This window comes from Rhinolophus sinicus, chromosome 6, assembly GCF_057876585.1.
Source record: "Rhinolophus sinicus isolate RSI-liver-muscle chromosome 6, RSI-T2T, whole genome shotgun sequence".
NCBI classification, from domain to species: Eukaryota; Metazoa; Chordata; class Mammalia; order Chiroptera; family Rhinolophidae; genus Rhinolophus; species Rhinolophus sinicus.
In genome coordinates, this window is record NC_142506.1 from 60,400,394 (window position 1) to 60,415,199 (window position 14,806).

At 37.4% G+C, this 14,806-nt stretch overlaps 1 protein-coding gene across 1 annotated transcript in view; it reads right to left on the reverse strand.

Annotated features, from left to right (window-relative positions):
* Positions 1-232: 232 nt before the first annotated feature.
* SPATA17 (spermatogenesis associated 17) overlaps positions 233-14,806 on the reverse strand; it is a 125,535-nt gene continuing 110,961 nt past the window's right edge. Inside the window, exon 10 of the mRNA XM_019739978.3 lies at positions 233-315. Coding sequence (XP_019595537.2) covers positions 235-315 — 81 coding nt within the window. The 3' untranslated portion in view covers positions 233-234. The remainder of the gene's footprint in view (positions 316-14,806) is intronic.

Here is a 14,806-nt window from a genome sequence, read left to right on the forward strand (position 1 = left end):
TTCAATCTTAGTTGCAGGGGGCGCTGCCCACCATCCCTTGCAGGACTCGAGGAATCAAACTGGCAACCTTGTGGTTGAGAGCCCACTGGCCCATGTGGGAATCGAACCAGCAGCCTTCGGAGTTAGGAGCATGGAGCTCTAACCACCTGAGCCACCGGGCCGGCCGTGTCATTTGATTTTTTTGATGTAACTTAAAATACTTTTTGAAGTATTTCTTAGGGAAAATGCTTACCTTTATAAAATTTGTCCAGCTTTTGAATATAGTTTTCCATACTTTGAGAAGAGATCAAATGCTGGCAATACAGTCTGGAAATCCTAGGAGGAAAAAAAGCAAAGATTACCACAAAGAACTTAACTGGCTTTGTATTATTACTATTACTAGTATTATTATTTTATTATAACTTATATTATAATAAATGGCGGAACGACAGATTTTAACTGCACTTCAAATTTCCCATCATATTCTCAAGTAAAACAAAATTAGCAGTCAGGTGTCATCAGTTGAACCAGAGAGATAGATGCTTTCGTAAATACGTGGGTTTTGACGGCTCTGGATGACATCCCCAGAAGCTCTGGGCAATGTGATGATGAGACAAAGCTCCCTGTCTTCAAGGCGCTTATACTCGCATTATTTTACCTTGACTTGTAAGGCCCTAAATGATCCTGCTTCTGGGTCCTTTTCTGACATGATTTATTGTCTTCCATGTTTCCCCATCATTTCGTCATCTCTAGCATGTTTCCTGAGCATGTTTCCTCTCAGAGCCTATAAATGCCTCCATCACAGCAGTTATTGCCATGGTCCTTCCCTCCCTTCATCACCTTGCTGTTCGAGGAGGTCTCTCTGACCTGCTGGACATGACATAACAGCCCTGACACTCTCTATCACTTCAACTGACTCTATTTTCTTCACAGCAGTGACTGCTCTTTGATATTTTCTATTTATTGATTTTGTGTCCCTCATGAGTTTGTAAGCTTCGTTTTGTGCAAAGGAAATATCTGTTGAATGAACGAATGAAAAGGGAAAGGTGAGACACCCAAGTAACTATAACAGAGGGCCGACTGTGGTAAGAACCACAGAATTGATTCAAAGGAATGCTAAAGGTGTTCAAAGGGAAGAGGGGAAACCCATTTTCTGTTGAATAATCATAGACGCAGCATTTGATTGAGGATGGAAATAAATGCTTTCAAGCAGTTTAAACAGGCAAAGTCCTTAAAGAGATAAAGTACTAAATCATCAGTGGATACTGTCAATAAATGGTCAGACTATATGTATAATGGCATATGCTTCTCCTTCTCTGGAGGCCCAACAGTAATGAAGGTGATTTTGGATAATTATTATTTTTTTCCTTAAGGAACCTTGGAGAGAAGTATGCCTACCCTGGGCCCAGCTCTTTAGAGGGTTCGTACATTACAAACGCAACAAATAAATGTATTAAAGAACATGCAGGTAACTGTCACTAGGGATTGGCTCTCCACTCTGGCACCACAGAGCCACTGACCCTACACCTCTGCCTTTATACTAACGCCATTCAGGCCCCAGGGAACAGTTCCACATCTGTTGTTCTGTGTTTGTGAAACAAAAGTGACTAAGCCCAAGTGAGGTGAAGGAGGGTAGGTTGTAACAGACACTGCTTTCAAGTATGAAGAGAATTTGAGTGACAAAAACGCTCAGATAAAAGACAAATTAATTGATTTGAATAACATCCTTCCTCTTGGGTAGCATGAATGCAACAGAGCTTTATATAATGAAGTATTATTTCCCCGCGGAGCTGGATAGCCATATTCCTGCTTTCTTTTTGTTCCAAATTGTGATTCTAGAGGCACTCAGGAATTGACATAGTATTTGCAGCAGTTGCATGTGACATATCAGGTACATTTTGCAATGGTAAAGAATTCATACTACTCTTAAATTTGAGTGTATGAAACTTAGGCATGTGTGTGAAGCATGATAGTGATTTTTTATGTTGCTACTTGAACCTAGAACTGTGAATAGATTTAGTTTTAAAGACATATGTAACAATAATTTAATTTTCAAAAAAGTACATGAAATGGTTAATTTTATGTAAATGATCTTAAACTGATATTTATTAATTACATTTATTTTTCATTTTAATATAATAGATAATTTTAAATATTTAAAATAACATTTTTAAAACATGTACATTTTAACTTCTGTTTTTGAAAATTTACTTTGGATAAAAATACAGTCAAATTTTATATACTTTAAATGCATTGAATGCATATAGAAAAAAAGAAAGATCTAAAATCAAGAATCTAAGGTTCCATTTTAGGAAACTAGAAAAAAAAAGCAAATTAAATCCAAGGTGAGCAGAAGTAAAGAAATAATAAAATCAGAGCAAAAGTCATGAATTTGAAAACAGGAAATGAATAAAGAAAATCAACAAGATGAAAAGCTGATTCTTTGAAAAGATCAAGAAAATTGATAAACAGGCTAAGAAAAAAGAAAGAAGACAGAAATTATAAATAATTACTAAAAAAGATGGGACATCACTTCTGATATCATGGACATGAAAAGGGTAAAGAAGTATTATGAACAGCTGTCCACAAATTTGCTAACTGAGATAACATGGACCGATTCTTGAAAGATACAACCTCCCAAAACTCACACAAGAAGAAACATAATAATAATCTGAACAGGCCTAAATATTTTTTAAAAATTACATCAATAATTAACAACCTTCCCCAACAAGCCTAGATGATTTCACTGGCAAACTCAACCAGACAAGGAAAAAATATGATACCATTTCTCTATAAATTGTTCCGGAAAACAGAAGCCTCCTACAGGAAGTACATGCTAACTCATTCTGTTTCATCATCTATAAAATGGAGATACCTACCTCACAGGGTTGTCGTGAGGATTCCACAGGATTAAACAGCTGGCACTTGGCACTAGTATATTCCTCCCTCCTTCCTTCAGAGGTAAAAGTCTATTCATATTCTACCCACCATGTTCTTTCAAAAATCAAATTAAATACAGTTAACTGGCACCTATGGGGGACTAATTATGGTGAATTAATGTAGTGAAACAGGACCCAAAGGATTTTGGTCATATGCTCCTCCCCTAAAAATACTTTGAGCAAACACTCTCAATATGTATCTAATTATTTGTGCTAAGTTATAGATGTGGTGGTATAATGTAATGTGAAGTAACTATGTAAATGAGATAAAAATAAGTATCATTAGAAATTCCAGTATTTTCTTCCTACGTTCCTGTGGATCTTCTCGCCTACTTAATTTTGAACTCCACCAACATAATGAATGAAGCATCACTTCATTTTGTGGTACTTTCCTCTGTCCATTCCATGAACATTTGATCATCTGCAGTGAGTCAGGACTGTAGTAGCTTCCAGCTGATGGTAACCAAAACTTCCAGAGTGGGAGAGTCAGCTAGGAGGCATTTAAAGTTGTGCAAATAAACAAGGATTCACTCTGCAGGTACCTACACTCTACATCCCTAAGAGAAAATTGGAAATTCTTTATCCCTCTTATTTTTTAATTTAAAATCTCACATTCTTACTTGGCCCCAGGCAACCGATAACTTTTATTGCCTCTGATACAGGAAGAGGTGGGTATGCCATTAAGACAGCTTTGGTTTTGGAAAAAAATCTGGTGCTGATTTTCATTTGTTTAAAATTTGCCTCTAATACCTAAAACAGGCCACCCTGCCATGGGAAGCTATCGATGAGCTCAAGAAAACCACCTGCACAGCCCTCGTGCAGTGTCACTTTTTCAATGAGAGGTTGGGGACTGCTTTTCTGAAAAATAACCTCATGAAGACAAAACACTGGGGATGGTAATTCTAAATTCTGCCACAGCCCTTGCTTGCCAGAGCAGACAGCTTTTGCTATTAGGACGCCCAGCCAAACACAAATAATCCACTCTCCAAATGAGCTCCTTGGGACAATTTAGGAGTCTTTGGATGTGAACGGCTCTTTGAGCTGGAATGCAGCCCAGGTCCGTTTTCAAACCCAAGTCAAAATGACAAAGAGCGAATTTGCTGGGCCACTCACCCCCTAAGTGTAAGATGACTTTAGGTTGGCACATGCACTGTGTATCGTTATTTAAAGCTTTGGTGTGCACATTCCTACTTTTATTTCAATATGGGTACATCCAAATTCTAAAGTTATGTAATTGTCTTTTCTTTTTTTTACATTTTTATATATCTTCTCCTTCATAGTTTCATCTGTGTTTCTCTTATTTAGTTCATGTTTCCCCTCCAACTTTATAGCTTCGGCTATAAATGCACTAGTGGGAATAACAGGTCGGACATGTACATTGAAACATGTAAACTCAGTGTATAATGGTGCTTATGTATTAAGGCTACATAAAACATACAAGATATAGCAGAAGGCATAGCTCTAGATAGAGAAATAGAGATAGACAGATAAAATGTGGCTTTAACTGTTTAATTTCAACTAAAAACAGTAAGAATGTCATTTAAATAAAAGGCACTGGAATGGAACACCCAGCTAGCTACAATGCGTAGTAAGAATGATCTGTTAGCTGATCTGATGATAACTGAACTGATGATACCAGGACAAGAGGTTCCAGTGACATTATTTTCCTATACAAAGACGGACCATTTAAAATAGAGGAAATGCTATGTGAAACCGGTACTAAAGGGGACATTTGGGCTTGCATATGGTTACTGTACTGGAAAATATGCTGCAAAAATGTTCAGAGATAGAATAGTTTAGTAGAAATAACTGAAATCAGGATTGTGACATTCCAAAATATGAAGTGTTTCTTAGTGGGAAAGACACTGAATGTCTTTAAGTAATTAGGTACTCCTAGGAAATCCACAAGATGGGGATTAACTGATTACAAACTGACCACACTGCGTTTCCAGCTGTATTCCCAGGGTCTGGTACAAAGTTGAGGCTTGATAAATATTATTCGGTCAAAGGAATGGCTGAGTAATGACTAAACAGTGTTGGCCCTGGGGAAACCATGAACCCATTAGAAGTTTGAGAATTTGGGCCTTCTGGAATAACACAGCCTTACTCTCTCATTCAACCCCATCACTCTAGGAACCAAGAGAGGAGATGGAAACTGTATGCCCTGGACTCTGTCATCAAGAGGGTTTTCCCAAAGTGCACTCCACATGCTGAAACCTTTCTTCTTCCCGCTGCTAGATGCTATGCTCAGGCCCCTCTGTACCTTCGGTTACTTCAGTCTAAGAGTACTTGGGGGGGAGACAGAGAAATCAGGATGGAAGCAGGGAGGGAGGAAAAGAGGGAGGGAATAAAAAGGGAAGGAGGGTAGGCAGAAGGAGGGAGGGAGCGGGAGATGGAAAGAGAGAGACATATTTATCTATGAGTTCTATGAGAAATGAGGAACGGGGCGGGGGTGGGGGTTGGGTGCTCTGTCTTGTCTGCTGTATTGCCATGACAGTGTTGGACACATATCATGACTCAATAAATTGAGTCGAAACACAGGATTTCTAATTGTGACCCTGTTTTGCACGGATAATAATGCCTAGATTCATCAGTAAATAGGCTATAACGATGTGTTCACTGATGACTTTATAAAAAATTCTGTTACCATTGATCCTCGTTATTCAGATTCCTTATCTGCAAGTTCACCTACTTGCTAAAATTTACCGGTAACCCCCAAATCAATACTCACTGTGCTTGCAAGGTCACTCATCAATATGAGCAGAGTGGTAAAAAATTTGAGTCACCTGACACACACATTCCCAGAGGAGCCTTGCTTTTCTCATGCTCTGTGTAGTGCCACCTTTTTTACATTTTTGTTCTTTTGGTTGGAGATTTCACTGTTTAAAATGGACCCAAAGCATACTGCTGAAGTGCTGTCTAGTGTCCCTACATGCAAAAAGGCTACTGTGCGCCTTATAGAGAACAAGCTTCATTGAGCCAGGAGTTATGGTGCTGTTTGCCATGAGTTCAATGGTAATGAATCAACAATATACACAGCAAAGAAACAGAAACACACATAAAACAATGTTATGCATCGATTAGTGGACCAGAGGCTTGCAGGAACCCAGCCCTGCGTTTCCCCTAGGAGCAACGGTCCAGAACGACTACCAAACATTAACTTCTGCAAATACAACAACCAACTGCGAATCCAGAGAGTAGTTGGGCCCCATCGTGATGCACTCGCTGTTTTAGGAACTCGTGTATTCTACCAACATATTGCAAGTATCATGGCTCCTAGGGCGCGAGTAAGACTGAACAGACAAATGAATGAGAACATAAACACATAAAATAAACAAATGGATTCAGTATTGTTTATCACTCTTGATGGGGTGGGTTGTAACTGACTCTTTGTGAATCCTAGCCATATACAGATAATAACCTGAAATTTTAGTTTTCTAAGAAACTGTTCTCATTTCAGTGTAATTTCCCTGAGATTAAAAATAAGCTAAAGTACAAATGAAGCTTCAATAAACAGACTTCTCATAACCCTCTACCAAACCTAGATTTTCACATTATCATCAGGAATTCTGCTTGTTTAATTTCTTTCCGCTTTTGGAAGAATTGGTTTTTTAAACAGTTATTTCTCCTCCCTTCCTCCACTCCCTCTTTTCCTTTCCTTCCCTCCCTCTCTCCTATCCTCCCTCCCTTTCTTCCTTTAAAAACCTATTAATCCAGTGCCTACACATGCCAAGCACTGTTCCAGGATACAGAAACAAACAAGTTAGGCACAAATTCCTGTCTTTAGAGAACTTAAATTTCTAGTGAGAAGAGACAGACAAGCAAACAAATGCCAGGTAATAACAAGCACTACTGGTATGAAGAGAAACACAACGAGGTAAAGGCGAAACGTTGAGGGAATCAGGACAAGGGCTGGCAATTTCCAATCAGGTGGCCAGGAAAGGCTGCTCTGAGGTGACATTTGTGCACCAACTTGAATGAGGTGAAAATATCACCACGCCAACTAAGTTCATAACTATACAGCCAACAATTTTGTCACGATACCACTAGTGTCCCTTCAAATAACCCAAACCTACTAAGCTACCCTAAAAAGATTGATTTGTCTGCTCTAAGATGTTTGGAGGGCAAAATGTTCCCAAGTCTGGAGCCTGTTAGAGCACTGGGACCTTTGCAGTATGCAGAATGTAGGTAAGCAGCAGGAAATAAAAAGGTATTGTCTTTTCCTGTAGGCAGCGCGGAGGGGGTACCGTGGTCTTCTTGCATATGATTACAGCTCCATTCATTTCCCTTCCTCAACACGCACTGTCATATCCTAATGTGGTCGTCACACACATGCGCTGACACCATCCCAGCCCCTGAGGAAGAGGTGTGCAATAGTTCAGCAAGTGATGGGGCCTAGCCCATAATTTCTAATTCCCACTGGGCCACTGATCTATCTTAAACAACACTATTCCAGAGACAGATGCATTTGGAGAAATAAAGAGGACTAGTAATCATGGCTACCTAGTTCTTTCATTGATTCCAAAAATGGTGTCTAATATAAAAAAAAAAAAAAAGTAATTAGCCAGAAAAAAATTCACATGGAAGTAACACTTGATGCATTGTCTGGATAAGTGGCAGCTGTAGATTTTTTATTTTTTTTTTTAAGAAAGCTATAACTAATTTTTGTCAGGTTGGGTTTTCTTTTGGAGATTGTGGGTTCCCATGAGAAAAGTGATCCTCCTCCAAGAGAAGTACTAACGGAATGCATCTTGCCTCCATTTCTCTTGAAATTGTCTACATCTAAGCTCCTGTTATTATAATTTCCTAGTTAGCTGGAGAGGAGGCCTCAGTATAACATGTTCATTTTCTAATTACCTCCTAAAACAGCAAACATCCTGAAACAACACTGGATAATTTAATAGGCATAGCTAACCAAAATGAAGGGCAGGCAATTTTCTACTCATTTGAATGGCTTTCAAAGTACAAATTTTACCCTTGGAGTCAACTAGTCATCAGATCTTAAAATAAACAGTAATACTGCCTTGCCTTCATAAAAGCCAGCTTATCTCTTTCTGTAGCATATCGTTTTCATCAAACAATGTTTTCTACTTGTTGGTTTACTCTTTTACTGCGAAAATATGTATGATGATGTTTGGTATAAAAATCAAGAAATTAGTCTCGCAGCAGGGAGTCTGCTAACAACACCATTTTAATCTTACCCTTCAAGCAGCAGCAGAAAACATATTAATTGCAGTTTAATGTATGCAACACATATTTCGTTTTAATTACGCTTAATTTTTGTCAAGCTATAAAAATGTCAATAGTTCTGACAGTTTTTTCTTACAAGTTTTTTTAAGTGAAAGAATTAAAATCAAGTGCTGTTTCTGAAAGAAATTATGAAAGATTTCTAATTACTGCTTATGTTTTTGAAAAATTGCTAATCTAGTAGCCCTCTAGATAACATCTGGGAACATGCGAACTTGAAGCTTTATTACTCAATATTTATAATTCTTAATAATACACATGCATCATTAACATGATGGAATTCTTACAGGAAGCATTTTTTTGTGGTAATTATAGGATATATCAATAACTGTCATTGAATGGTGAATTTTCTCTATAGAAATGTTTTCAATTCCTCTCAGGAAAACTAAGACAAGAATAAGTGAATCTGATTGCTGCCAATACACTGCAGTGAAGTGAAGACTATTTACCATTAACAAGAGCGGAAAGAAAAATGACAAACCACCAAAGCTGAATAGTATTAATTATAGTCGGTAAATATTTATTAAGCTCTTACTAGGTGCAAATCCTACCCAAACATTAAGTCTCACACAAGAAATGCTCCCTCCTCCTGGAAATCTTTCTCTCTTCAGATGTAAATTAAATCTGCCTGTACTGAATGTCTATGGTGCATAATTATACCTTCCTCATAGCCCTTTTAGATTTTCTGTTTTGTATCACAGTGATTCCCGGACATGTCTCAGCCCTTCCACTAGACTAATGAGGTTCTTGGGGGAAGGATCCAGGCCTTGTGTGTTTGTACCCACCACCTCTCACATTCAGACACACTTGAAAATGAAAATCTGTCGGTATGCATAAACTGTTCTGGGTGTCATATTTTTGGAAATAACATTATTATTTCAACAGCCTCTCTATAAAAGTTGTATAGACCTGTATTTTGAAATTGTTCATTTGGAAGACTTCTGGTTTTAAGGTGGCAGAGCAATGAATTTCCTACCCTATCTTATCCTCTCTGAAATGACCCCCCAAAACATGGAGAATTCTACACATCTACAAAACTGCCTGTTCAGTGAAAGCAGGAGAAAGCAGTGACGCCAAATTACAATTTATGTTGAGAAATAGATGAGAAGTGATGTCATGCCAAACCTAACAGGAATGGAGAATAGAGGCATCTTGGGGGATACCAATGAAATTCCATCCTATTCTTCCCACCTACACCCATAACCCAGAGGCACTGGGATCTTCAGATATCTCAGGAGGCAGAGTGAGGTTCAGGGCTTGGCGGAAAGTCTAAACAAGGAACATTTAACTTCCAAGCTCCCTCACCAAGTTCCCCTAGGGACACTCCTGTGCATCTCTCCTCAGGTTCAGGTAGTTTGTTCTCTGAGGAAAAAACTGAAAAAAAGAACCACACAAAAAAAACAAAAACAAACAAACGAAAAAACGAACAACAAAACAAAACCTGAAGAGACTAGGTATAAGTAGAGCACAAGGGTAAGGCAGTCTACTGGGAATTAAGTGAAAGTTTTCACAATGAATGGCGAGAACACCATCTTCCTCCCCACCCCCATTTCCAATTCCCAATTTAGCAGGAGATTAAAAAACTTTTGTGTTTGAGAATCAGAATGGCCAGAATGGCCAAAAACAGTGGCCTCTTGCAAGAAAGTCAGCTGTAAGTTGAAAGCCACTCGTGACCAAGCCTTGCCCATACACACAGTGATTTCAACCAGCATTTCAAAATATGATGAACAGCCAAAGACCAACAGATATTTGAGAAAACCTCTATCCTAAAAGACAGAGATTTTAAAAAAAAGGAATCTAAAACAAATATTCTAAGAAACATTAGAAAGGATAATGTATCTATTATGCAAGCAATATAGGTGCTACTATAAACTTTTTTAAAAAAACATGAGCTTTATTGAATTAGTAATATGAAAGCAGAAAAAAAAATTAATAGAAAAATTGGAATTTAACACTAAGGAACTCTCCAAAAAAAGTAAAACAAAAGGACAACAAAATTGAAATAGGAGATGTGAGATTTCAAAAAACAAAAAGTTGAGGATCAATGTAGAGAATCTCTTCTCTGGCTTTAAGAGTTCCAAAACAAAACAAAAAATCTGAGAAAACAAAGAAGAAAAAATTAGGGAAGAATGCAAGAAAATGTCCCCAAAGCAGAATGACACATAACAGTGGCTTAAAACAGAGTGGAAATAAGTTTCAAATTAAAATTGTATATCTAATTAATATCAATTACATGTGAGATGGAATTTTCAGAATTAAAAATTGTATTGAGAGGCTGTTACTGGGTATGAGGAAACTTGACAAGAGGTGTGAAGAAAATGGAGCAAATGGGGGAAATGGCAATTATTAACTCCAGGAAATATACGAAGTTATGCAAGAAGGAAACATCTTTAAAAACTTCTTGGATTAACAGGAAACAACCTTTGCATAGCTAAAAAAAAAAGTAAAGTCTGAATACCTGTCGACTCAAGACTTATATTCCAGAAATCATGACTATGATGACATAAAAGGGCTAAATTCTCTTCTTGCACAGTTGAAGGTTAATGGCTAACATCCGCAAATGGTAAATCACGATATAGCCGTATATTTAGATAGAAGATAAAAGAGTTGAAAGTGGTCTCTGGAAAGAAGGATCATACATGAAAGATGATGGAGGGCAGGAGTGTGCCACTTAGCATTTCAAATCTTTGAGCATACCTACTTTATGCACATGTTTTACTTCAATATAAATAAAGCAAAATAATAATAATAATAATAATAATAATAATAATAATTAGTGCATGAACATGTTTACTATTTCTTTTAGAATTAAGTATCCTTTCTACTCGGGCACTTACCTACTGCATTCCTCTCAGTAATTGATACCCTACTTTGTATCATTTATATAAGATACCCAAACATGGTTTCTCATTTGTTTTTTTTGTTTTTGTTTTTAACATTTTCCTTTCTAAGCATTTTTAACAACGCTTTCTGTAAGCAAGCCTACATAATGAAACATATTAAAATGCAGATAAGATAGTCAATAGAAATAAATGTATTTTATAATGTCAAATCCCTTTGCAAGCTTTGGGAAAATTATATACACATTTACTAGTCTATGTACAATACTTAATGTCTATATTTTGAACCAAAATTATTAAAGACAAAGATCTATTTTATGAACTAGTGTCCTTTTCCCCAACTAAATCAAATTAAGAAAGTAATGTGAATTTCCTCACAAGCTATTTCATACCTGGATGCCCTTGAACTTTACTGAGTCTGAACTCAAAAACATGTGTAGGTAAAATACTTTGGTATTCAAAATACTGAGGAATGTTTATATGCTGTTGCCATTAAAGCACAATTTATTGCAGAACATTTCAATATAACTCCTAAGTTATTTAAACTTTATTAAAGAGAGACTGTGAATTCAAGAACACTGACATATGATACATATAAAATTCTCAATATTTAATACATTATTTCTGAAAAATATAAGATGGTTTAAAGATTAAAAGGATATAAAAACAGAATAAAATTTTGACAGGTATACATTCATTTTACTTCAAAAAAGAAAGGAAGTATAAGAATTGTTGTGTATTGAAAAGCCAAATTAAAACTTGATCAAAAATATAATATTAATATGCTAGACTGAAATAATTATGAGTTGTAGATTCTTTAATGCAAACATTATTTAGCAGTGTAGTTTAAGACATTAATGAGTAATACTTTACATATCTCTTATGTTGACATATGTTTAGCTAATATAGATTATGATATAGGTGTTGGTCATCATTAATGATATTTCTAAAAACCCATTAGTTTCTAAGAGCTTGGAAATTAATGGCCAAGTATTTCAATTAGTTTTGTCTGCTCTCCCAACTATATGGTTAGGGCCTATCCAAATTTTCAAAACTGTTAATGTGATTTAGTGGATATTAACCTCACACACGTTCCATTAAGCTCTTATCCATCATGGGGGCTAGTTAATTAGCCTACAGGAAGCATTTCCTCTTCCAAGAAATCTTATTTTGAGAGCCCTAAGAACTCTTTGCCATCTCTACCATCAGGAGCTCCTGGAAGAATTGGCTTGGGACGTGGGAGGAAAATTGCCAACAACTACTACTAATATCGATATCTTCATGGGTGGACCTGAAGAAGTCATCACAAGGGGACCTGGTACTTACGCTGCTACCCCAATAGGTCACCTGAAGCTTCCAAATAGCAGGTAATTCTCAGTCTAAGTAAATTGCTCCAAAACTCCTCCTTACTGAACTTTTGAGTTTCTCACAAGCATTCAAATTGTACTTTTTGGGGGGCGTCATTGTTTTTTTCAAGAGAAATTTCTATCCCTTCAAGAGAGTTCAGGATAATGAGTGGAAAACACAATGGTTGAGCTACAGAAGCTAAGCTGTAGGCTAGGCTTTCTACAGGTTCTTGCAGACTCGCTGCATGCAGGGCCTCTATGCCATGGAAAGAAGAGCTGTAAGAGGCCGTACCAAGCTTGAATTATAAACTTTCATCTTTTCCACCAAGTATGAGTGTTGGAGAACTAGGAAATGGAGGCAGGAGAATTGGGTTGCCTTCCACCTGAAGCCTGAAACAGTCCTTGATCCAGAGATTGAAGACGCAAATCCAATTTCTCTGTGTTGGTAAACAATAAAAGTATCTAGTGCTTTGTGAATAGAAGAATGATAAAAGAGAAAAATTACACAGGCTCATGGAAGAAAAATAGACCTGCATAGTAAAGACTCAGATGAAAAGCAGACATCTGAATATTATCATTTCCAGGAACCTGAAGAAAATTTCAGTGTCAGAAAATAGTTGCCAACTTCATGGAGCTCCTGAAAATATGGATTCTATAGAAGAGAGCTAAAGACCAAAAGGATAAACGAGTCTAAAATAACAGGACTAGATGCCCATAAGAACAACAAGATGGGAGGCAAAAAGAGTAAATAAGCTAAGATTACAACAGCAGAACTAAAGTTCACTTTAGAGGTAACAACTGGCTATTCCAAGTTGAACTGGTGATAAACATTATATTATAGAATAAAGAAAATAATTTTAAAAAGGAGCCCCTTACACATACACACACAAAGATTCAGTCTTATCTCATATTTCTTTGGTAGCAGTAATTGATAGACGATCACAAACTAATATCTATAAAAATAAGAGAAAAATGATGTGAGCCCAGGATTTCATACACGCTCTAGTGATCACTTACATATGAAAGCAACAGAAAGGCATTCTTAGATATTCTATTAATTGGGATTAGACACAGCTGCAGCTGCCAGAAAAACCAAATTAACAGTGATTTAAATAATTGCAAAGTTTATTTCTCTTTTACACAAAAGTCCAGGGTTGGTGTAATACACCACAGGATAATACACCCAGGATTCTTTTACGTTATTGCTCTACCTTTTGAGGCCTGCATGGATCCAAAGGTTACCATATGATGGAAGATGTCAACCCATCTCTAGCTATCAAATCCCGCATTCCAGACATACAGAAGGAAGACATGAGAATAATGACACTTACTTGTCTTTAAAAATGCTATGAAAGGCAGCCCCCGATGGGACTCTTGAATTCCCACATGTCTTGCTGAACGTGTCAGAATCACAAAGTCTTGATCATTCTTTTACCCAGAGCGAGGACCACTTCTCAAGTTTTGTTTATGTAACTGGAGATGTAACATCGCCAAGGAGTGATGTAACACCTCACAGTACGTGCCGCAGACCTGCAAAGCACCCGGTCTCCCTCTAGACAGAACAGGATGGCTTACTGCTTCCTAAAAAGTGGTGGATTTCCTATATACAGCGTTTTTCTCCTAAGGCACACTGGCACCTGCAACCCCACCTGGCTCTCTGTACCACACAATCGGATTTGAGAGTCAGGGAACTGGCACGACTATGCCATAACGCCTCTCACTGAGGAGGCGTGTGTCTCTTGCCAGCATCTGTGGAACTGTATCAGGCTAGTTTACTAGTTTGTGTAGTTCTTTTTGTGTTCTGCTGTTGGCTGTCCTTCACATTCTCAGACTTATTTACGTAGAGGAATTCCTGATAAATAATTCCTGGGAGTCGGAACTACACTTTGGCTTGCATTCTGTTTCCTAGTGGCACATGATCATAGGAAGATAACTAGTTTAAAAAGGTGGTTGACGAATGCACCTTAAAATTTCAGACAGCCCTGTACCCAGCTATAAATCAGAGATTCTATTAGTATAAAACAGAAGTCAACAAACTACAGCACACAAGCCCAAGACAGCCCATTTCCTTATTGTTAAATAAAGTTTTATTGGATCACAGTCATGCTCGTTCTTTTATGTGTTGTCTACGGCTGCTTTTGTGCTACAATGGCAGGCTTGAATAGTGGTAACGTGAACCACGTGGCCTTCAAAACCTAAAATATTTACTATTTGGCCCTTTAAGAGAATGTCGTGTGCTGGTAGAGAGGGGAACACGGGTACTGAGGGACAATGAACTCTCTGCACAAATACTCAAGGCCTCAGAAAATGTACTGTACATGCCCTCCTTTAAATAAAGCCTTCATTAGATAGCCCATGCATCAAAGAAATGATTCATTTTAATATTGCAAGAGGAAGAGTCAGTAATACTGGTATCAGTCATCTCAATATGACCTCAAACAAACAAACAAACAAA